We start from the raw sequence: 25,779 nt of genomic DNA, 5'->3' as shown, positions 1-25,779 counted from the left end.
TTCTACTTCCTTAAGCTGTAAAGTTAGGTTGTTTATTTGAGATTTTTCTTGTTTCTTGAGGTAGGTGTTTATCTGTATGAACATCCCTCTTCAATCTGCTTTTATTGTATCCCATAAATTTTTGTATGTTACACTTCCACTTTCATTTGTCTCAAAGTATTTTTTGATTTCTCTTTTGACTTCTTCTTTGACCTATTTGTTATTCCACAGCATATTTATTCTCCAGTTTTCTTTGTGTAATTAATTTCTCATTTCTACCATTGGTTAGAAACAATGCTTGATACAATTTCACTCCCCTTACATTTATTAAGACTTGTTTTGTGGTCTAACACATGATATATCCTAGAAAATGTTCTGTGTACACTTGAGAAGAAGTTGTATCCATTGCTTTTGGATGGTACCTTTTGTAAATATCTGTTAAGCCCAACTTGTCTAACATGTCATTTAAGGCAGATGTTTCCTTATTGATTTTTTTTTTGTCTCAATGATCTATCAATTGGCATAGTGGGGTATCAAAGTCTCCTACTATTATTGTATTGCTGTCTATTTCTCCCTTTGGGTGTGTTAATATTTATATATTGAGATGCTCCTATGTTGGGTGCATAAATATTTTAAATGTTATATCCTTTGGTTGGATTAACCCCTTTATCATACCCCTTTTTGTCTATTACTATTTTTGTCTCTTAGTCTTTGTTCTAAAGTCTATTTTGTCTGATATAAGTATAAATACTCCAGCTTTCTTTTGGTTTCCATTTACAATGAATATCTTTTTCCACCCCTTCACTTTCAGTTTGTGTATATCCTTACAGCTAAAGTGTGTCTCTTGTAGGCAGCATGTAGATAGGTCTTGTTTTTTTAATCTACTCAGCCACCCTATGTCTTTTGATTGGAGAATTTAGTCCATTTATATTTAAAGTAATTATTGATAGGTATGTGCTTATTGCCATTTTGTTAATTGTTTTCTTGCTGTTTTTGTAGTTCCTCTCTGTTCCTTTCTTCCTCTCTTGTTCTCTTCCTTTGTGATTTGATGACTTTCTGTAGTGGTATGCTTATATTCCTGTGTCTTTACCTTTTGTGTACTTTCTGTAGGTTTTTACTTTGTGGTTACCATGAGGCTTACATATAACAACTTATATCTAAGTCTATTATAGATATCTATAAAACTCCAAGAAAAATAAAATGAAAATAAATTGGGAAAAATACTTCCTATACAAATATCAAAGGGTTAATCAATTAATCAATAAATTACCCCATTTTTATGGAATATGAAAATTTCTAAGGTATTGATAAAATATTTAAGAAAATAAACATTGAATTACTGAAAGTAAAGAAAGAAACTAATTTCTAAACCTTAATGACTGTACTTATTACACTGAGCTCTACAATATCCCTCAGTGAATTTGTGAAAGTATTCAGAAAGTTTCTATTAAATTCACAAAAAAATTAAATGTTCTTGTTTTCAATAATGCAGAAAAAGAAAGAGTCTCTGGTATAGTATAATTATGGGTATTAAATTATATTCCCTAGCATTTATATCACATATGAAAAGTGAAAAATTATTTACAGTCAACATTTTTTTTGGGCCACATCACGTGGCTTGTGGAATCTTAGTTCCCTGATCAGGGATTGAACCCGGGCCCTCGGCAGTAAAAGTGCGGAGTCCTAACCACTGGACCACCAAGGAATTCCCTAGAGTCAACATTTTTGAATATTTATTAAATACAGTGAAGTAAGTAAATCATATTCCATCTACACAAGGTCATATTAATTTTAGTATTCAGTAAGTCAACAAATGTTTGTAATGTATCTACTTGATACCAAGCACTATTCTAGGTGTTGGCAATACAGTGATGAACAAAACAGGGAATAAGACAAGTGCCTCTGAGAGAATGAGGGTGTTGAAGTAAAATAATTAAATATGCATTAGTACCTATGACTAAGACTCCATGGAACATCTGGTTTCTGTATTTCTGCTTCAGCTGAGCCCTAATCAGGGTCCCTGGTCTATTCTAAGAAAGAGAAGAAAAGCAGTTGTGTACAGGCTAGTGATAAGGAAGAGAGACTTTCTCCAGCTGGCCCCTTCTTTTACTCTGTGCAATGGCAAATACCATTCAAGTAACTGAATATGCTACTACTACTGATTTTACTATTAAAATTTTGGAGGGTTAGAGCCAGGAACTCTAGCTATGCTTGTTCATAAACATGAGAAGGACAGAAAACATGAACTGAGGGAAATGTCAGGGCCGAACTCCATTTAGTGAAGTCTTTCACAGGTGAATGGCAGAGCTGAGATAGAACTCTTTCTATTAAATTGACAGATCAAGTAAGATTCTTCAAGTCTTTCAACATCAGCTTTCTAAAGATCTCTCTTAATACAATTTTCTAAGGGTGTACAAAGTACATATCCTATGGACACTGGACCAGATATCTTCCTTGGAATCACTATGAATATCTGTGACTTCCTAGAAATCCCCCTGCCAAAATGTCATCAGGATCATCCATTTTATCCTGCTTCTAGGAAGAACTGTTTTAATGGCTACTTAGTTTTGTTTTTCTTTCCCATTCACCAGTTACTGGGGTACCCAAAAAGCCAATGACCTATCTTTAAAAATAAAAATGCCAGCTATTTTTATTGAACTCGTGTAATAGCAAACATGTAAAATATATAAAATCAATCCACATATGTTTTGTATCTTTCAGAGACAGAGTTAAAATTTTGTGAAAGAATACTTAAGTAGTCTCAAGCTAATTATATTTCTTAAGAAAACTCTCATTTACAGTCCCCTTTGATGATTATACTGATAGTGAATTGAAAGTGAGAGTAGTTTTCTCTCTCTTATATATGTAATAAGGCAAATAGTTATGTTTGTTAATGCTAGGAAGCTTCTAAATGAGCCCCAGGAGAAACAGTAATTCCCAAGTTCTTATAAGGAATGAGCCTATTATTGCCTGTGCAAATTTAAAACCAGATTTAGAGCTCATCTGTTTTCAGCTACTATTGCAATGGAGGATAACGCTGGAAGGAAGGCATGGTCAGTCCACGTAGCCTGAGGGAAAATTACCATAGAGAGAGAGGAGTTGACAAACCTAGCACTCTGGCACGCCTTCCTCTTGGATAAATATGCAGATCCTATCTACTTTGCATTTTAGAAGTATGGGACAGATGAGCAATTATTTAAATAGGTTCCATCAGAATTGGTCTACTTAACTGCTTTCCTCCTTTAACTGATACGCAAATGTTGGAGATCATCCAGGTTTAATTTATGGACTTTCTTTCTTCAATGTCTACTCTTTCTCTGCAGGTGATCTCATTCATCTCAATGGCTTTTATATGCTAATAACTCCTAAATTTACATCTCTGCCCCAAACTTCTACTCTAAGTTCTAGACCCATATAACCAATTGCCTACTAATACTAGGATTCTTAATTATAACATGTCTAAAACAGAACTCATGAATTTCTTCCCAAACCTGTTAACCCCTTCTTCTTCCTTGCTACACTGAATGGCTAGCCTCCACTCAGTTGCTAAAGCCAGAAACAAAAATTTATTTTTAATAACCTCTTTTGGAATTCCCTGGTGGTCCAGTGGTTAGGAATCGATGCTTTCACTGCTGTGGGACTGGGTTCAGTCCCTGGTTGGGGAACTAAGATCTCACAAGCTGGCTGGTGCGGCCAAAAAAAAAAAAAAAAACACCACCACCACCAACAAAAAAAACCCTTTTTTTAACGCCCCCCATATCCAATTTATTAATGAGTCATTAATTCTATCACTTAAATCTACCTTGAATCTATTTTTGGTTGCCAAATCTGCTGGCCCACTCTTTCTCATCTGGGCACCTGTGAAAGTCTGGAGACTTTACTTCTTGGCCTCTTCTAATCCATACTCCACATACCACCAGATTTACTTTTTGAAAAATGAGAATTCCAAATTTACAGGAAATTTTCAGGTATAGGGCAAAGACAAAGGTCTTCCTGAACTCAGTTTCAGATATGATGATGCATTCATAGTCCCTAAATTCTTCACTGAGTATTTCTTCTCCTGCCATCAAAACGTTTTTACCATCTAATACAAAGAACTAATTCAAGTTTTCTGATTATCTTGATAATGACTTTGTGACTAAGAGAGTCAATCCAGGATCACATGTTACATTTTAGTTGTATTGTCTCTTTAGACTTTTTTAACCTGGAACAGTTTTTCAGTCTTTTATTTTCATACTCTTAATACTTTTGAGGATTACAGGTCAATTATTACAAGATGCCTCAGTGTGGGTTTGTCTCATGTTTCCTCATAAAGAGATTCAGATTATGCATTTTTGGCATAAATATCACAGAAGTGATGCTTTTTTTCCCCTCATTGCCTCATATCAAATTGTCTTCCAAGAAAAAGATGCTAAGTTGAATTAAACACGAGACTTATTGGGAGAAATGCCTGTGAAGAATAAAGGGGAAGAAGCAGGAATTGGCAGAGAGAGGGTCTTTAGACCAATATTTGGGACAAACACCTGAGAAAGGTGAGAAGGAGGTAAGAACTCACACTCTTGTGCAGTTCTGAGAAAACCTCAAGACAGACTGATGGGGTGTCCCCAAGAAAATGTTTCCTGTTAGAGGAATCCCACATCAGGCAGGAATGGACAGGCTTAAGTATCCCCACCATGCTCAGTGATTGGCTGGGAGTAGACTAGGAGAAGTGGACCTCAGCATTCATAGGGATAGTGGCTGGAAGTGTCAGCAGCTATTCTCTCCAAGGTATGTTCTCTCAGCAGGGCACTTCCATGGCCACCGTATAGGTGGTATATAATTTTGATGATACCATTTCTGGTGATATGCACTTGGTTAAAGGTGGTACCAGCCAGATTTCTCCACCACAAGTATGGTAGTTGCTGGATGGTGATTTTTTTATTTCCACAATATCTTCTAGATTTATTAGTTGGCATTCTGCTATAAAGTAGAGCTTTCTCTTTTCCCATTTCTTTACTAATTTTTTTCAGTATTGACTCATATACTCCTATTTCACTAATGGGCTATGACTTGTTTTTAATCTTTATTTACGCTGGTGATCAAATTGTTCCAGATTTGGCCAGCAGGAGTCCTTTCAGGCTGGCTCCTGGTTTTTTTGTTTTGTTTATTTGCTTGTTTTGAGATGTCCTATCATTCTTCGATCACTTCCTTCTCTTCACCACAAAAAACCAGCTCCAGGACCACATAGTCCTGCTCTGTTCACAACAAAAGCGAGACCAAAGGAGGGACAAAGTGGGGTGGGAATGAGGCCGGGTCATCGTCAGGCTGGGTGAGAAAGTGTCTGAGAAGGAAGAACACAGCTGCCCTTGCCTGGTGAAAAAAAAAAAAAAGCTAGGATTAGCCATTTGTCCCAGCTAGGATTAACCATTTGTCCAAGGAGCACTGGTTCCTTCTAGCAGAGAATGGCATTTTGAAACCAAGATCTGGGTACTAGGTGTTCTCATTATTATTGGAGTGCCATTGCTCCCAGACCATCTCAGTGAACAGAGATAGAAAAAAAAAAATCTATATGCATATAGAACATATGTGTACACACACATACTTATATATAAATATATGTTTATATATATCTATCTCTGTTTAGAAAATCAAGACTGAAATTCTAATCCAATGTCAAAAAGTTCATTCTGACATTCCTGCTTTCCATACTTGTAGCTCCTTCCTATCACAGTGAGAAACATGACTTACATTATACACAGGGTGTTTATTTATTCCTCATGTATAAAACCAATCTCATGACCTCATTAGGTCACCACTAGGCTTTGTGCTCCTTCCTTGAGCAACCCCAGGCTTTCCTCTGAGACACTGTTGCACTCCATCTCAAAATATTTTATAAACACCAGGTCTTTGAAACAAGTTATTATCATCATTGGAATAAATAGTCCAATCAAGAAGTGAAAGAGTGGCATGGACTTATGTATACTACCGATGTAAAATAGATAGCTAGTGGGAAGCAGCTGCATAGCACAGGGAGATCAGCTCAGTGCTTCGTGACCACCTAGAGGGGTGCGCTAGGGAGGGTGGGAGGGAGACGCAAGAGGGAGGAGATATGGGGATATATGTATGTGTATAACTGATTCACTTTGTTATAAAGCAGAAATGAACACACCATTGTAAAGCAATTATACTCCAATAAAGATGTTAAAAAAAAAAGAATCTGTACCTTTTAGAAAAAACAAACAAACAAACAAACAAAAACCATAATTGAATTTTGTGAAGTAGTATATAAACTTAAGGAAGAAATACAAAATACTAGGGGAAAATAACAGAGAAAGAAAATGACAGATAAGCTGAGAAACATTAAAGATATTCATTTATTTAATCCTTTAACAGTTAATTATATAGCACCTACCACGTGGCAGGTGCTGTTTTAAGAGCAGGATATGCACCAGTGAAAAGAAAAGATACAGACACAAATATTTGAGTAATAGAAGTGCTAAGTAAAGAATTCACACACAAAAAAACCCCCAGAATCACTAATAAAGGGTACAACTGTAAACTGAAGATGCCTTTCAATATATTAAGAAATATGATTTGAGTTGGGGAGGAAGTAAAGAAGAAAACCAACAAACAGAAACCAAGATCAAACATGTCCTGGGAAAATTTTCAATGTCAAGGATGAATCACTGACTTTAACTATAAAGCTATAAAACTTTTAGAAAAAATAACATAGAAGAAATGATTGATACATCCAACATCCTGGATGTATCTCCAGAGAATTATACTGGTGAAAAAAGCCAGTCCCCAAAGTTTACATCCTGTATGATTCCATTTTCATAACATTCTTGAAATGACAAAATTATAGAATGAAGAACAGATTATTGGTTACCAGGGATAAAGGAGGAGGTGGGGGGAGGGAAATGAGTGTGGCTATAAAAGGACAACATGCTGTGGCTATAAAAGGAAAGAAATTTCCTTTCTTGTGATGGAAATATTTAGTTTCTTGACTATATCAGTGTCAAAATCCTGGTTGTGATATTGAGCTTTAGTTTTGCAAGATGTTACCATTGGGGGAAATTGGTAAAGAGTACACAAGATCTCTCTCTTATTTCTTACAACTGCATGTGAATTGAATTTACAATTATCTCAAAATAAAAAGTTGAATTAAAAACTAAAAGTATGTAGTCAAAGATTAGTCTGTTTACTCTAGCTATCATCTGTGTATAAAAGTACCTAAAAACATTTTTAGACCCGCAATATTTATTACCCAACTATATGTTTCCTGTAAAGATCTCTAGAAAACTCAAGAGAACCTGTGGACAGGGATAAAGCAGTCCCAACAGAGGCAGTTCAGTATTTAGAATAAGTATTATGTAGTTTAGAGATGAGTAAAAAAACTTTACTATAACTAGAAATTGATGTAATTACTGACAGAACAAGAGTAATTATGAATACTCTAGAAGGGTAAGGGATGTGATATTACTACTTATTACGAATACTGAAACATTAGTTAAAACTAACAACAAAAAGACTTTCCCATTTAACTAATGATGAAGAATGAGGGAACAGAAAACATCACTAAAGAGCATAAAATTATTTTTCTCTCCTTAAAAAGAAACAAAAATATAGGATGCTTGATTAGATAGTTATAAATTGATAATTGCAGTATCATGACTGTGAATTGCTTTAACTCATTTATAAAGTGTTAAAAGTAGGATATTTACTTTCAAACGTTATTAAAATATTAATGTAAATAGAGTGCACATCATACAAGTAACACCATAATGGAAAAAGGAAAAGGGAGAAGTATAATTTTTAAATTATAAAGTAAAATAATAAAACGTGCAAGTGGTAAAAATTAATCAATCAAAATAAGTAGAATCTCAGATAAAAATAAAAATAATTAGAAATAGTATATTCTTTAAAATAGATAACAAAGTAGAAAAAATCTTAAATGCAGCCTAGAAATTAATTTAGAAAAGAATGATTTCTTTACAATTTGGTTTCCAAATAAAACCACAGGAGGTCTTTTTGTTTTGAACTTCAAAATGAGAGAGTTTGAGTCTAAAGGTTATGTCGTTTCTAAAATATATTGTGTAGAGAAAAAAAATTAAGGATTGCGATAGTATGTATCCATTTTTGTCAGTGAGATAAATGCATACAAACATATTTAGACACATATTTATAGAGAAAAAATCCAAAAATCTTTACACTAAATTATTAGTTGTGAATTATATATACCTGTTAAAAAGATAAGATTTCATTAAAATAACTAAAAATACTAAATAGACCTAAGACAAATCATACAACATTAAATAAAATGGAATGTAAAACGTAATGAACATACATGTCTGCATTAAACAATATGTATAGGATAATAGTTGAAAAAATTAAACATTTTAGGGAGGTGGAATTAAGGCTTGAATTATTTTTAGAAATTTAAAATTTATCCTTGTTCATTAATTCTGAGGGTAGCACCTTGTAATTCATTTTTTTTCCACTTTGAATCTTAAATTCACCTTAATTTTTTCAAAAGATAGCTTGCTTTCACAATGCTATTTATTGATATCACCTTCTTTACATAATATATTCTTATGTATACATGGGTCTGATTCTACACTTTCTCTTCTGTTCCATTAATCTAAGTATTTCTTCTGATTTCAATGACTTTACATATGACATTTTTGCACAGAAAGTCCTCTTTTGTTACCTTTTTTAAAAAACTTTCCTGGACATTTTCACACTTTTATTATTGCAGATGATCCGTGCATCAGTTTATTAAAATAAAAATCAAGAACAATGCTTTGGAATAATTATTGTAAGAAGACTAACTTGACAGGATAATTTGAGAGAATTCAATGTGTGATTTAACAATGGGATGAACTGCCTCTTTCATGTTACAAGAATAGTACAGTCCCGCTCACTCATTCCCAGCTAACAGAACAGCTAAAAGTTTAAATATATTATAATCCCTGTAAGAAAAATAGTACATTCTATTTATTTTTTTACTTTGAATGATGATATGAAAGAGTAAGTCAAAATGAGAGAGGTATTTCTAATTTGATTATAAAATTTTAAAATGTTTTATCAATTTTGACTTTGACTTCAAGTTAAATCAACACGAAGAGTTTTCAGCTCATCTGTCAGGAGTAACAAGGCAAGAAATTTAGTGTACTTATGTGATACTAAATGGTAGTAAAAGCTGCATCTAAATAGGCTAATTCTTAACTGATGAGCCAAGAGTAGCTGTGATACCCAACAGAGACATAATTTTAAATTATTTGGTCTCTTATATCTCAGTGAGACTATTAGGGCCTCCTTTTTGCCCATGGAGCCTCTATACAGTGTCCCCTGCAGAAATGGTAATTAAGTCTGTCACTGAAAAAATGGGGAGCAGTGAGGGAAGGAATTCACATTTCTTAAATGTCTGTTATGGGATAAGTGCTTTGCTTTTTACTTTTTTGGGGGGGATACAGTACAAAAATTGAATCAGAAGCCAACTACTGTTCACTTTCATCTCTGCAGAGTTAACTCATTTAAATAATTCAGAACTTTAGGTTAAATGATTTGTCAAAGTAGTTTCTATAAAATTTCAACTTTTCTGTAGTATTACAACTAAAATTGTTTCTTTCAATCAGTTTGAATAAATCCTATTTTAGTTCTAATTTTGTCTATCAAATCAATAATTACAAAAAGTCCATAAGCTAAGTCTGATAATAAGCTCAGTTGATAATATCTACTCCTGAGTGTTTAGTGCACATATTTAACCTTGAAAGCATTTTATAACCATATGCATACTTAGAACTTTCACTATCATTTCTTAAGCTTGAGACTAATGCTGGAGCCGAAATGATCTTATAACTGAACTGATTCCCTACTTCTACATCCAGGAGATATGATAACGCTTGCAACTGCTACCTAGGAATACTTTTCCTTTTCCTTTCAATTACTTTTTATAAATTTCTATGTATTTTGAAAAAAGATTTTGCTTCTTTTGCTTCATGGGAATTATATCTATTTTTACACATAACAAATTTTTTCTGAGTGACACTGTCTAACCTAAGTGCCCTAAAATTCATTTTTCTTGATCTCAATGACAAATATTTAAAACTAAGAGATTGGAATACATATTTTTCCATTTGCCTCAAACTATTTTGATAACTATTTGTTATTATTATAAATGCAATTTTCTAGGGCTTGATATTTTCAAAGTGAGTTTAAAATTCAGCCTTAATCAAATTATATCAAGTTTAAGTGAATATGTAATAAAACTTTCACTTAATCAGGGTGATGGTCCCTGGGCTTTGTGGTGCTTCTGAAGCTTCCCATATCACCAAGGCAACACAGGCTGGATGCTTTTGTGTCACTGCTTATGTAGGCTTCCCATCTGCCAAAGAGTGGACTAGTATAGAAGGCACAGAATGGGGGAATAAGATGCTCCATTGCTAACTTTCTCTGATCCTGTGTCCTCCTCTTTCAACATGAGAATGCAGAACTAGATGAATCTTCATTCCTTTCAGCTTTAAAACACATTTTTCCAAAATTGAACAAACTAATTTAAAAATAAATTTCCCTGGAGTATGAATGTTGAGAGTAGAAGAGAACGCAGTAAATGCAGTATGAGTTTCCTCTAAGCTGTGCAGTTCTCTTAGGATGTGCTTCATCCTGTAAACATTTTGAAATTTTTATTTCAGAGATGGAAGAAAAGGAAAGTTAAGGAAATATCCTAAGATTAATTAGAATTGGAACTATATTTAACTGCAGATACAAATTAGATACTTACTCTAGAGAGCCATGATTCTGCTCAAGAAGTAGATGAAAAATAAAATGAAACTGAGATGGAAATGGTCCTTAGGTACAGAATCATAGCCTTCACACTGTATACATGTGTGGATATTTTTTGACTTGCACAAAATTATATAGCAAATTGGTGACAGTCAGAAATAAAGTGCATATGTCTCTTAACCCCCAGGTCAATGATCTATTTAATTCTCTAATATCAGTATCTTCTTATATAAGCTAATGGTATCTCATATCAATAAATTATAACATATAATCAATAAGCTATATAAATTATAGATTGTTCATCTTCCTCAGTATTTAAACAGTCTTCAGTCACTCCCATCTTAAGAGAAAAATCTTTTCTCAGTGGTTTTCAACCTTCAGTGGGTATCAAGGTACATGGAGCTCTTTAAAAAAAGTCAATGCCTAGGCCCTACCCGCAGAGATTATGAAAATAGGTAAGGGCAAAGCATGGATATTTTTTGAAAGGTGTCCAGGTGACTCAATGTGAGAGAACCACAGTCCTACCTCCTCCTTTTTCCCCACTCCCCAGCTACTGCTTTCTCCTCTTTAATTCATAGCCTTTTAAAAACTTTAAATGACATAATTAATGTAGAAACTATACAAGCAATGCAAATTTTAGAGTAGGTAAAGAAATGCAAATCTTTTTGAAAAGCAAGTCCTTTTCTAATTAATTTCAATGTTAATTGTAATTTTCCATGCTCCCACTGCCAAGTTTATTGAGAATGGTCTATATTTACAGTCTTCATTTACACTTTAACACACTTGCACGTGGCTTGCACACCACCTACTTGCTTGTAATTACTGCCACCAAGCTACCAATGACTGCCTAATTGTCAAACCCAATGAACACTTTCAAATTTTTAACTTATTTGGCCTCTCTGTAGTATTTAACAGCCTCCTATTTCTCAAAACTTTTTCTTTCCATTGCCTATGACACTCCCTCCTGGTTGCTATTCTCTCTGGCTGCTCTTTATCAGTCTCCTAGTCACCATCGTATTCACTTGGTACCAAATCCACATCAAAAGCCTCAAATACCATCTATGTGTGTTGATAATTTCCAAACATCTATTCCCAGTCCATATCTCTGGACCCACATATCCACTTAAGCAGTGTCTCTTGATCTCCATGCCTCATAGACATTTCAAACTCAACATCATCTCCCCCACCTGCAAACTGCTCATAAATATGTCACCATTCACAGAACCTGAGGAGCCATCACAGCTTCTCCCCTCTTTTTGGCACCCTCATCCTATACTCACCAAATTTATTTTCTATACCTCTCAAATGTAACACTTCCTCATTTTTAATTTTTTAACTTTTTATTGTTATGTCTTATTTGTGGCCTTCATCATTTCTCCCCTGGTCAGTCTTCAGAGTGAGTAGTAGTCTTGACTCTTCAATTCCTCCAATATTCTTAGTGTCATATAAAATGCAGACTCAATTGCCACTTTGATATCTCCTCATCCATGAACATAAAATCCTAACTTCTTACTTTTTAATATTCTACATAAATCTATTCATATGATATATATGTGGGTATATAACACACACACATACACACACATCATATATGTAATTCTCCAGCCTTAATTCAATATTCCCCACTTGCTCTCTATATTCTATTCTAGCTGTATTTAATTATTTGCCATGCTCTTGTGCTTTTGTCTTTATAATGCTCTTCTTTCTCTTCCCTTGGACAATCTGCACTTATCCTTTCAAACTCAATTCAGTTATCACTAACTGTGGAATACTTTCCTACCCTGGTTCATTTCCCTCCCCCTCCCCCCACCCCCCACCCCACCCCCCACCCTTTAGTTCCCTCTGTCCTTGCTGCAACTCCTGATTCTAATTTAACCTTCTGCCTCTACGGTATAAACATTTATCATGGATCTGATCACATTTTATTGCAATTGTTCCTTTACTCTTCTACCTTTCCCACTAAATGAGAGTTCCTCTAGTATTATTCCTATCTCTCTAACTCCAAAGCCTAGCAGAATGTCTGATATCTAGCTAATTTTTTTTCAGTATTTTCTGAAAAAATGACTGACAATGAAAATTCAGAAAATTCAAATCTTGATAAAAGGGTAATATTGGCATCACAAACCACAATAAGGCAATAAACTTAAAGTCAACTGTTTATGAAGGAAATAACTTAGGTTCATAAGATATCAATTCAAATAAGTCTAAGTTATATGTTGGCTTAAAAAATTAAAAGAGCTGCTGGTAAAGAAAGCAGTCCACTGGGGAAAACTTACTAGACTGCAAACTCCTTCATTTTCCAAAAACCAAACAAACAAACAAAACCAACCCTCAAATAGCATAAAGTAGGATAAATTACAGGTTTCTTTGGTGAAATTTGTTTTCTTATTAGCATTTAGAAAGTGGCTAGCCTCTCAGACATGAATAGAGTCTATGAGGTGTAAAGGAAGAGGAGAGACATAAATACACTGATGCACCAATTCAAACGATGTACACAATAAGGAAAGGAATAAAATTCCTATCTGCACAACTTTCACCTTTTACCTAAAAAGACTAAGACACATAACAATGTGTCTTAGTCTTTTTTAGTCACAGATCCCTTTGAGAACCGTGTACTTTACAGCCCCTATCTGCAAAAATACAATAAGCTAAATAAATCTTCTTTAGAAAACTTCCCCAACCTCTACCTAAATTCAATGATCTAAGTACTCCTTTCACTAATTACACAATTTGTGCCATAATTTTTCACTGATATTTTACCCTGTACATATTATACAGTAGTTATTTTGTGTATATGTTGTCTCTCCAACTTCACTGTGTGCTCTGTAAACACAGAAGCCAGGTAAAAATTTTAATACTCTCCCCTATTCTGGTCCATAAATGATCAACTCAATGTAGTCTGCCAAATATACACTCAAATAGTCAAAGTGCTTCTCAACTCCTAAAAGGTTGGTTTTGGGTAATAATACCTAACGCTTATTATATACTTACTACCTACCAGGTATTACTCTCAGCACTTAACCCATTTTAATCTCTTTAATTCTCACAATTACCCCACGAGGTAGGCTATCATCCAGGTGAGCAAACTGAAGCACAGAGAGAAGTTAAGTAACTTCTTAATGTTTCAAGGTCATGTAGCCAAGAAGCAGTGGTATTGGGATTTGACCACTGGCAGTTGGCCTTAAGAGAGCCAACTTCAATATTGTACTATATGACCTCGAGTACTTGAACAGAATAGCTATCAATTGGGATGGTTTAATAAGAGGATGACTTCTACCATGCCAAAGAAAGGAATATAGGTTCATTTTACCTATTTTAAAAAAATTAGTGCAATTTTTCCCACTTTCCTTTTGGCTTTATTACCTTCATTCTCTCTCTTCTTCATTTCTTCTCTATTAGTCCCCCACACCAGCTCTCCACCACCATCAAAATAACCCATCTTAAGCTAGTAGGTTTCTTTTCACATTTTTCTCTCTACTCATTTAATCCGATATGAAGAGATGCACCTATTCACATGCACACAAATTCATGTATAGAAAGTCACATACACATACGTACTCATGCACAGGAAAGTGAGATAGGACTTTTTCTGAAAAATGTGGTATTTTTACTTAGTTTTCTGCATCTCATTTATTTCACAAAACAATACTTCCTGGAAATCCCTCTAATTTACTGGCATAAATCTGGTTCTTCCTTTCTAAGGAAGTGGCTAGTCAATCTCCCATGGTATGGATGGAAAATTATTTATTTAGCCATTCCCCTATGAACTGTGTTCACTTTGTCTCCAGTTGTTTGGCACTAAGAACAATGCTGCAATTAATATGGGGCATCAGAAATGCCAGAGGTGGAATGTGAAGTAGGCTCGCTGCAAATTCCTTCGAGGAAGTTTGCAGGAAGCTTCTCTGTATATGGTCTTCCTGAATTCTCTCCTCTTCGAGCAGCGAAGAACATTAAGGTCATTCAGCTCCTTCTCAGCCTTTTAGAGGTCAGGGAGAACTGACGTATCTTTGTGAGACCGATATCAAACTTCCATTCGGAAACCCACAGATTTCAAAGCTGAAGTCTCCCCAAGATCTGCAGCTTTCCAATCTTTCTTACCAGCATTTGCCAGCCCATGCAGGAGAAACCCCTGCTCTGGTTTTCTATACCAAGACCCCCACAAACTCATAATAGAGTTGATCCTAGCAGCCAAGTGGAGGGAAGCAAAGACACTCTCAGGTTCAATGTTACCAGAATCTGTTCCAAGTCCATTTAATAATTTAATGCACTGCTATGAAACCTACTTAGAATGCTGATTCCAAGCAAAGCTGTCCTATTATATATTTAAAGTAGAAATATGATAACATAAAACCAGTTAGTTAACTTAAAATCAGAATAAGTAACTAAAAAACCTTAGTGGAAAACTACTCAGTTCCCTGTCCTCCCAGCTGTGGTCAACTTGAGTGCAGGATTGTAAGAAATGAGCATGAAACAGGTCATGCATCAAAACATTTCTACTGAAAATGGCTTTATAACTAACAAAGACAGAATCAAAGAATTCACTCTTATGATGGTTATGAGTTTTATGCATCCTCGGATAAATATACTTACATTAAAACATACCACTCTAATTGTATACCTACTTCAAGAATTTTATAATTTTCAAATTACTCTTTTTTTTGGTTCAATATATATTCTACTCACTCTTTTCTATTCAGCTTCGTGCATATTTTTTGATTTTTAAGGCTTTCAACCAACAGGTTATCCCACAGAATATTAGTCACTGTTAAGACAGTAGTATCAGTTAGTAATTAGTTAATTCACATAAACAACTTTGTTGAAACATGACAGAATGATTAAATATAAATTTACCACATACATATATCCTGTTTTAACACTATCACACATATAATGCTTTCCCTAAAAATGTTCAATATTTAACTCATAATACTGTATACTATTGAAATATGTTTTCCCCACACTCTTGAGTGCTGACAGGCACCCTCAGCCAAGGAGGATGAGCATGGCAGAAAGTACTGTACAATCTTGGGTAATGAACACACTGCTAACACATTTATCCAGTGAGTGCTCCACTGCACCACCCCGGCTGAAGGCAGTCTGCAACATGTGGTGTCCCGTCTTTGGCCTATTTTATGTTCTAGCAAGCAATTTTGACCTAAAATGTCTAGGAAAAGTATACATGCAACAGGATGGGATCTGCTACAAATAAATAAGGACAAGTGTCTTTCTAAGTATTAAGACAAAAGTTTTATGGCAGCTGGAATGGGCCCTCAAGGAAACAGTCATAGAAACAGGGTAGAGGTCAACAGGAAATTAGATTTACCAAAGTCCTGTAACATTATGAAAGGCATCATAAACATTACTGCAGCCTGAGATAAATGACTAACAATTGTTTGACTGGTAGGTAGCATTTCATGATTTGGGGATATTAGAAAAATAAACACTGAAGATCGAGTGTCAATGTAAGACATCAGAACCATTTCTCCACAGGGCCTCTGCTATAACCATAACCACCCCCATCTAAGGTCAATTACCAGCATTCCCATTTTTAGGAGCATGTCCTCATTTGCTCCTGAATTGTTCCCTCCCCTGGCATAACCTTTTATTTTCTCAGGCACATAAGTGACCTGGGATACCAATTATCAAGAGATTTTACTGATTTACCTTTAGAATTATCTATTTTAAATCTTCAGCTACTTTAGAAAACAGTCTGCAGCAATCACTTTGCAATTCAGAAGTACCAAGTTATTATTTAGTTGTTGAATTATTTAACAGTTTTCATTCAACATATGTGAGGTTATTGGAACTCCTTAGCTTTAAATATCCTGTGGAACAAGTGATTCCACTCCCTTCTTTTAAGCTTTTCAGGTTAAAGACATGACCTTTAAAAAAAATTATATCCTAAACAGTTTTTTATAACAGAAATTAGCAATGTCCAATTTAAAAACCAGATAGTGTTATTCAGACCACCATTCTGGTGCACTGAGTGGCCTGTGTCTGAAACAAAATTCCATCATTGAAGTCATCAACCTAGGTCAGTATCATTGCTCCTGAGGTCCTCATTAAACCTCTCTTATTCTCTGCAAATGCTGCCTGGTTTTGAACAGCATGGATTTACCATGCATCTCAGGATTTATCTGCATCAGCCTGGCACATACCTAGCAACTTTCAGCATTCTAAAGAAAGTCCCACAAATTTTGACGTATGTAAGCCATAGCACCTTTCCTAAGAATAGTTCCAATCAGCATTGCACATTAACAAACACATACTGGTATATGCTTGTAGCTCCACCACTTAACTTAATAGCTTCTCAGGGAGGGAAATGTTTTATAGTCATAGGCTTGATCCTATCAGGGGAAAGTCTTCTTAAAAGGTTTACAGTTGGTTACAAAGTGCATAAAAGGAGAGTATGGTTGGTTCTGAACAAACCCACAAAGTCACTTCTGAACATAAACTCAAAATACACATTCTAATGACAGAGATTTGGTTCTATTATTTTCACAAACCAAAGTACAGATTTCAAGTTATTTCACAAATCAGATGATCAAATGAAAATGGACATGAAAACATTTAGTAAATTATTATGTAAGTATTTTTAAAAAGAGGTGCTGCTGTTTAAAAATAATTTACATGACAGAACTTGGCAAAGAGTAAACAAAATCATTAGTAATAAACCAGAAAATGTGGAAAACTAAGAAAAAGGCCCAACGAATTAAAAATAGAACATATCTTTCATCAGATTTGAGATAAGGTATATTGTGTGCTTTTAAAAATATGCATAAAGTAACTTTAAACTGCACTTAAATGATTTGAGAAATCCAAAATATTTTCTCTTATAAATATATACTCTATGACTGGATGCAATATTTGGGCAACATAAAAGGATCCTGTAGAAATTTGTTGCTGCCAGAAATCTGGGATACAGGGTTAAAGATGGAGTGAATAAGGCATGGTAATGCTTTGTACAATTTATAGACAGCTCATATAAAAAACCAGCTATCAAATAGCATGACTATAAGGGATAGTAGTTTATGTGGAGGCTAGAGATGATGAACAAAAGGAAAACTGCAGCTTTAGATTAGTATTTTAGAAATAGTAAATCCATACTATTTTAAGTAAAAATGGATGATTTTATTATATAAAATTATGTTGGCAGAATACAGAAAAATTACTTCTCTTTTACCTTTACATATTTAAGTACTAAGCAAAATGCAACAGTTGGAAGAACTCATGACAAACTACCAAAAGGTATTCATTTGGCAAAATTATTCAAGTTACAAAATGCTAATTAAATAAATGCACTTCAAAATACATGAAGTGTAATACAAGTGTATGAAAGTAGTAATCTTAAATTATTGATTTCTTTACCAAAAACTAAACACAAACAAGAAGCACAAGAGAAATACTGTCAAGTTAGACAGAAAAGAATAAATCAAACATATTGTTTATTGGGATAATTAAACTAAATAATTTTTAAAGATAACCAAACAAGTAATTAGGATTCAAAAAAGAATAATAATATTCCATTACTATATATTTTTTTTCTACCAATAAAAGAAGGAAGGATTTGTAGGCCAATTGAATGCTATAGACCCAGGTGCCTATAAGATCATTTACACTGAGTTCTTCTTGGTATGGACATATGAACTTCACTGTTACTCAAAGGTGAGCAAATTTAGGCATTATGAAGGACAGGAAAACAATTATACCTGCAACAGGGCAAAAAATTTACAAATTAAAGTGGCCAAATGCATCTTTAGCATAAAACTAAAATAATCTGCTTACAAATAATTCTTTTGCACTTTAGTAAATCAGGGCAAAGATTTTACCCTAATGAAAAGGCAAATGGGAGGTCTCTGATAAGGTGACATCTTCATAGCTAAAAAAGAGATACCTATCAGAAAATTTGCATTCATATCTATAATAAGCTACTGTAAATAATGTTATAAGCTATTGTAAAAAAAAAAGAATCATTAAGTTCACAATTAAGCTATTTTAAAAATATAAGGTGATAAATGAATAATATGTCATATGAATCATACTGCCAAATCATTATATTCTATACACATAAGTGCTATTAATAAATACACTCAATTCATTCTACAGGAGAAAGAATTGCGAGACTTAATTTCACATTTCAGAATTCCTGAGTCTTATCAGAGAAAAATAAGTACCAAAAACCAAACAAAATAAGCCTACTCTATAGTACGGCAAATAATACAAATCTGGGCATTAACTTAACATTACTTATAGTTTTAAAGATGAAGACTATGGGAAAAATATATATGTACTTCAATGGAATTATAAACATGATTTTAAAGCTTAGTTTTTTTAGAAAGGCGTTTTGATCAAACAAGGTCACCTGAGTGACATCTTCAATGATGGTAAGCCCACCACTTTAAAGGAATAACATCTTTATTTCAAAGCCTAATTATGAATATAAAAAGAAAAAGAGGTTTATTTTAATAAAATGTTTTAGTAAGACTGCAATAGGACAGCCCTTTGATGGAAGACCTAAGGAGGGTAAAACCAATGTAATGAAATTAGAACTCAAGTTCTAATTTGAGCCACTACCAATTTAAATAAATTTCCCTTTTGCTTTGTATATTACACAGTGAAACTAAAAAAGGTATCTTAAGAGCACTTCAGTCCCACAATGTAGGATTTAAGCTTGTGTGTATCAGTATAAATGGCCCTGCAACAATATGATCCTTACAAAAATACATTCAAACAAAAGTTTATGTCTATTTTCTAACTAGCAAGGAAAAGGAAAGCAAAGTGGTCCCACCTAACACAATTAGAAAAAAAAAAAAATAAACACCGTTTATCCTTTCTGGAAAGACTACCAAAGCAAAGAATGTCCAATAATATTATACATTTAAAATTGCATACTTTTACTCATCTTTATAAGTAGGAAAGATGCTTACAACTATTCATAGACTTTATAAATAAAGACACTAAGCAAAAAAATATTTGGATTATTTCTCTGTTCATAAGTACCCATAAAGAAAACAATGAAGAAAAACTAAAGTGCAGACCTATAGGCCATTACGGGTATAATAAATGATAAAGAGTTGCAGCCAAAATTGCATCTACATTTACACTTACCTATCCAGAAAATGATTCTTGCTTTTTAAAAAATGTGCAATTTAAAAACTAGTCAGTTTCTGTTTTGTTTTGTTTTGTTTTTTTGTGCTGTAATACAATTAGAACTTGCATCTGCCCACTAGTGAGGGGATTGCTAGACCTTGGATTGTTAGGCTCTAACAATCATACATTTCATTAGAATCATACAATATTGATTCCACCTCCAGAAAATTTTAGGGTCCTCTTGTTGTAGGATGAAGAGCCACTGATATTTGGTTGATTGCCTTTAACCAGAGAGGTTTTCAGTTCCATTTCACAAGCTACAATAGCTGCATTCAATTCCACTTGAGCTCGATGAACTACATAAAACATGAGGCCTATACTTATAATAATCTGTGAATAAAAATAAAATATTACAATTAACAATATTTTACATTGAAAAAGGGGAGAAATATATCCAATAAATATTTGTCTTAGAAATGTTACAAACAGGATGCTTGTCAAATATAGTTAGGTAAAATTTTTAAATAGTTTACACACAGTTGTCATTTATTCTTCCTTTGGCTGCTGGGTGTGGAGGGCCAAAATCTACAGGGTAACCATTATATGGTATCCGGTTAACACAAGGCAACTATACATCCCTTTTAGTCCATATTAAATGATGTTTGTTTGATACAAGTCAAGCTTCTCTCTTTGTACCAAAAAGTTTCCTTCAAGGAATAAAAAAAATTTCTACAATAGAGGTAAAGCTGGCTAAACTTTATTAATGTAATAATGTAGTATTATTTCTGTGCAGAACTATAAATGTCCATAGGTATTTTTAAGCCCACTTAGAGAGAAGCACTACCATTTGCAAATGACCTACCTGGTGCAGACAAAATTAAAAATATTAAGAAACACTTTTAAAAAATGAAATGCTGGACTTCCCTGGTGGCACAGTGGTTAAGAATCCATCTGCCAATGCAGGGGACACAGGTTCAAGCCCTGGTCCGGGAAGATCCCACTTGCCACGGTGCAACTAAGCCTGTGTGCCACAACTACTGAGCCTGTGCTCTAGACCCTGTGAGCCACAGCTACTGAGCCCACGTGCCACAACTACTGAAGCCTGCGCGCCTAGAGCCTGTGCTCCACAACAAGAGAAGCCACCATATGAGAAGCCCACACACCACAACGAAGAGTAGCCCCTGTTTGCCACAACTAGAGAAAGCCCGTGCACAGCAATGAAGACCCAATGCAGCCAAAAATAAATAAATTTAAACAATTAAAAAAGAATGAAATGCCAATAAGCTTCAAAAGAAATTAACCAGAGATTGTGAACACGAAACTGTCTATACTTTTCAAAACAAAAACAAAGGGACATGGTGAGGGGAAAAATGCCAGTCAAAGGGATAACTAGAAAAAGCATTAAACTGAAAATCAGGTTCTAGTCTTGGTTTAGCCACTCACTAGTGCTGTGATTTCAGGTAAGTCCCTTTAAACCACATGGGCTTCTCCCACTGTCCAAAAGTTGTGGTCCCTCTGTGCTTAAACATTCTACATATAATTCAGCACAATGAATGTCTAAGCAGTCTACATCTTTTAAATGGTATTTATTCCAAAGTTCATTTTAAAGCAGTTCTTTAGAGTTCAGAGCAAATATTCTCAGTAGATATTGTTTAATGTCCCAGCAAGCTTTCAAAGGCTGCTCTAAGCATAGTGATCCTTAAATATAACACTGTTTCAATTAAGCCTACCTATAATTTTATGGGAGAAATATTCTAGATACAAGTGTTGAGGGAGGTAGGGGGAAGGGCAGGATACTGGGAGTAAGGTAGGTTGAGTAGATGGGGGAACCTGGAACTTGCACAAGGGAATCTGTACATTAAGTGAATACCCATTACTTAATACAATTCTAAGCAAATTAGTTATTTTATTTTATTTTATTTTTTATGTTATAGGAAACAAAGATATTTATTTTATTCATCCTTATTTAAAACATTTTCTTTTTTAATATTTTAATTTTATTGGAGTATAGTTGATTTACAATGTTGTGTTAGTTTTAGATGTATAGCAAAGTGATTCAGTTACACCCACACATATATTCATTCTTTTTTAGAGTCTTTTCTCATATAGGCTACCACAGAATATTTAGTAGAGTTTCCTGTGCTATACAGTAGGTCCTTGTTGGTTATCTATCTTATATATAGTAGTGTATGTATGTTCACCCCAAGCTCCTGATTTATCCCTCCCTCGCCATTTCCCCTTTTGTAACCATAAATTTGTTTTTGATGTCTGTAAGTCTGTTTCTGTTTTGTAAATCAGTTCATTTGTATCTTTTTTAAAAATCAGATTCCACATATGAGTAATATCATATGATATTTGTCTTTCTCTGTCTGACTTACCTCACTTAGTATGATAATCTCTAGGTCCATCCATGTTGCTGCAAATGGCATTATTTCATTCTTTTTTATGGCTAAGTAGTATTTCATTGTATATATATACCACATCTTTTTTATCCATTCCTCTGTTGATGGACATTTGGGTTTGCTTCCCTGTCTTGGTTATTGTAAATAGTGCTGCAATGAACATTGGGGTGCATGTATCCTTTTGGATTACGGTTTTCTCCGGATATATGCCCAGGAGTGGGATTGCTAGAGCATATGGTAGTTCTATTTTAAGTTTTTTAAGAAACCTCCATACTGTTCTTCATAGTGTTTCTACCAATTTACATTCCCACCAACACTGTAAAAGGGTTCCCTTCAAATTAGTTATTTTAAACGTAGGCCTTTAAATCTTGTCTTTGTTCTCTAACATGTGAGTTCTCTTAAAAACACAAGATATACTTATTGAACACCCTAAGTTTGATACTATGTGGATGGTGATACAATGTAAAGATATGAAAAAAGTGTTAACTAATTGGGGGAGGGTGTGGATGAGATGCTAAGTTCTGCTTAGGACATGCTGAATTTGAGGTGCCTATTAGATATCCAAAGCAATTCAGTGAATGGGTCTAAAGGTATGGAAAGAAGGCTGAGCTGAAGATGTGTATTAGGGAGTACTTGCAATAAACATAATAGCAGCCACCACAGTAACTGGATTTACCAAGAAGAAAAGTTTTCAGAGTGAGACTAAAAAGCTCTGGCTAGAATCTTGTGGAAGACCAAGTTAGGGATGAAAAGAGAAGGAGGTGCTGATAAATGAGCCAGGCAAACAGCGAAAAAGATCAGGAGAGTGGTATCAAAGAAGCTAAGAGAAGAAGGTGTTTTTAAAAGGCATCGTCAACAGAATCTTAGGTTGCTAAGATGAGAACTGGAAAGTGTATCTGATTTAGAGAAGGTTAGTGATGAAAGCTTGAGGGAAGAATTTGGCGAGGCCACAGAAAATAAGTTTAGAACCACTGAAAAAGTCTTTCAGGTTCCCAACAAGGGTGAATGGGCTACATCTTTACATGGAATTTTCCCCCAGATGCCTTTCTGGAGCCCAGGGCCTGGCAATGTGTACTGACTCTTCCCAACAGCCCAGTGAAGTAAACAAAACAAAAAAACAAAAAACTTTTTTAAAAGATTCCCTATTAAAATGAAAGAATCAAACACAAGTAGAAAGACAAGCTTTAAAGAGGAAGGCATACAGAAAGTGATTTCTTCCACCATTAACTGAAAAGCAGGCCGAGAGTATGAGCAGAACATAAGAGGGTTAGTACATTTCTTAGTTGGAAATTGAGGGCTTTCCCATTTGAAGGCTTTTGATTTTTCTGTTAAGCAAGAGAGTTAATCTGTTGAGAATGAAGAAGGAAGCCAGGAGAGGAGGAAAAAACTGTGAGGAGGGTGAGGATAAGTTTGAAATAGTCATTGAGGAAAATGGGGGAAAGGGAAGACAAAGGAAACAGAATATAGGGCAGTGTTGAGAAACCAGCTGAAGGTTTGCAACCATGAATTAAATATCACCAATTAGCTTGGTTGTATGACTTCCCCAAAAGAGCAGGTGCAAAGCAGATCAAAACTTGCATTTATCCAGGATTGGGGTTTTGGCTGATGAGCACACACAAAAATATATGGAAAAGATTAACTGAATTGACAAACCACGGAATCTAAGTTGGATTTCAGTACAGTAAATAGTTGTGCCTTCCTCTGAACATCTGTTTGGTATTTCTTTGATTTTACAGACACTGTGGACTCTATTTAGGTGGCTACAGTGAGAGGCAAATTTGTGGCTCATTTCTAGCGAATATGAGGAACCTCATGTTATTTACTCTGCTAACTTTAACCTATGCTTCATCCTTTTTTCCTATGCTAATTTTCTCCTTCAAGATGACTTCTTTCTCCTCTCTTTTTATTCTCCTGTATATCTTTTGTAAGCTAAATTAAATCCTCCCTGAAACAAATTACAAGTAACATCATCAATATATCCAATCAAGGCATAAACATGCCTTCACTTTTTTGTTGTTGTGGTGGTTGTTTTTTGTAAATGTCTGGGCTAAGAAACATTTACCTTTTTCCCCTTGTTTTGTATCCTAAGCTTAAATAATTTGCCAATTCAAGCAAAGGGGTAAGAAATCGCTTAGAAAAAAGAACATCCTATATTTTAAGAAGCACCACTGACAAATGCATGAACTAGTTTGTTCTATTATAATTCCACTGATTATAGTTGAGTAATTTACTAAGATGCATAGAAATATAAAGTATCAAATAGTGAATATCTTCTAAAAACTACTAATAATGAGGAATTCTAATTACAATGACAAGAAAAAAAAAGGTGTTTCAAATTGTTTTCAGGAAACTTGAAAAACATAAAATATGCTTAAATATACTAAAAAAATCAATCTGAGAATGTAGTGTACATCAGAATCTTAGAGTACCTTGGGATGATTATAAACATAAATTATTAACATAGATACTACGTAACACAGAAAGTTTAGTATGTGATTGGCATGCTACATTAATAAAAATAAACCAACTGTAACAAAAACTCTAAACCTATAGCAGGTTATCTTAAAAAAATGTAGCTCTGAAGAAAAAATAGTAAAGGAAAATAAAAACTGACTTCCTGAATATCAAAAATATTACAAAATTTTTGTTAAAGCAAGCCCTTTCACTGACAAGCTTTATTTATAGTTTAATGTAAATATTCTTGGGCTTACTTTGTTTACTAAACTTGTACTGCATAAGCACAAAGAAAATTAACTCTGGCTTTATTTATCGTAGTATTTTTAATACAGTATAGTACCTCAATAAATTGAGAATAATACCACTAACAGTAAATTTGCAATGTGACACCATATATTCAATAACAGTATAAATTAAAACTTACAAGTCAAGGGACCAGTAAGTTAAGTCAGCTATCTCACTAGTATTATCTGCTCAGTAGACCACTGGTTATGAGCATGGTATCTAGAACCAACTGCCTTTGTTCAAATCCTGATACTACCCCTTGCAGCTCTGACATTAGACAAATTATTATCCAATGGTGTGCTAGTAAACTAGCTCTTAGGGATCAGAGGTGGGGAGCTTGACTTAGAGCACTTGTCATTTTCCATAACTGTAGATACCCCCGTCATGACCAATTTCAAGCTACCAGTGTGACATCACTGAATGTACAATTGGCTCGAGATAATAAAATTATATGCCTACTAAGGTTTTGGTAGGCATTAAATGAGCTTAAATATATGGCATATAAAGCATTCAATAAATGTTAGCGACCATCATCATCATCATCTTACTAAATCATCAAAAATCAAGGTGATTTTATATTTTGGTAAATCTCAGGAGTGAAATGTATCACAAGCAAATGAATTTTTAACTCTTCCTGCATGTAATTTAAGGCACTGAATAAGTCTGCCGACATAGCAGGATTTTCCTCTTTTATTAACCTCTTATATTGAATTGTATGTACCCCAAACTATGCTATAATCTGCATGGTAGTAATAATCTATTATACAAATATTATTTGAACTTGTAATGGAATACTTCTATA

General features: G+C 34.3%; 2 protein-coding genes and 1 long non-coding RNA gene across 4 annotated transcripts in view; 1 reads left to right on the top strand and 2 right to left on the bottom strand.

Annotated features, from left to right (window-relative positions):
- Positions 1-25,779, bottom strand: part of LOC309615025 — a 511,470-nt gene that overhangs the window by 101,759 nt on the left and 383,932 nt on the right. The window lies entirely within an intron of this gene.
- LOC309615020 (endoplasmic reticulum transmembrane helix translocase-like) overlaps positions 1-25,779 on the top strand; it is a 76,705-nt gene that overhangs the window by 44,250 nt on the left and 6,676 nt on the right. The gene's annotated exons all lie outside the window — the stretch shown is intronic.
- Positions 5,203-25,779, bottom strand: part of TMEM64 (transmembrane protein 64) — a 38,267-nt gene continuing 17,690 nt past the window's right edge. Inside the window, exon 3 of one of the 2 annotated variants that reach the window (XM_082364085.1) lies at positions 5,203-5,328. In XM_082364085.1, the coding sequence (XP_082220211.1) occupies positions 5,218-5,328 (111 nt within the window). In that variant the 3' untranslated portion in view covers positions 5,203-5,217. Of the gene's footprint in view, positions 5,329-17,852; positions 20,224-25,779 lie in introns of those variants that run through there. The other variant, XM_082364084.1, reaches the window with a different exon arrangement.

The sequence above is a fragment of the Balaenoptera borealis genome (genome assembly GCF_965194805.1).
Source record: "Balaenoptera borealis genome assembly, chromosome: 17".
Taxonomy (NCBI): domain Eukaryota; kingdom Metazoa; phylum Chordata; class Mammalia; order Artiodactyla; family Balaenopteridae; genus Balaenoptera; species Balaenoptera borealis.
Note: the sequence above shows the minus strand (reverse complement) of the source record. Positions and strands in the feature narration are given on the sequence as shown.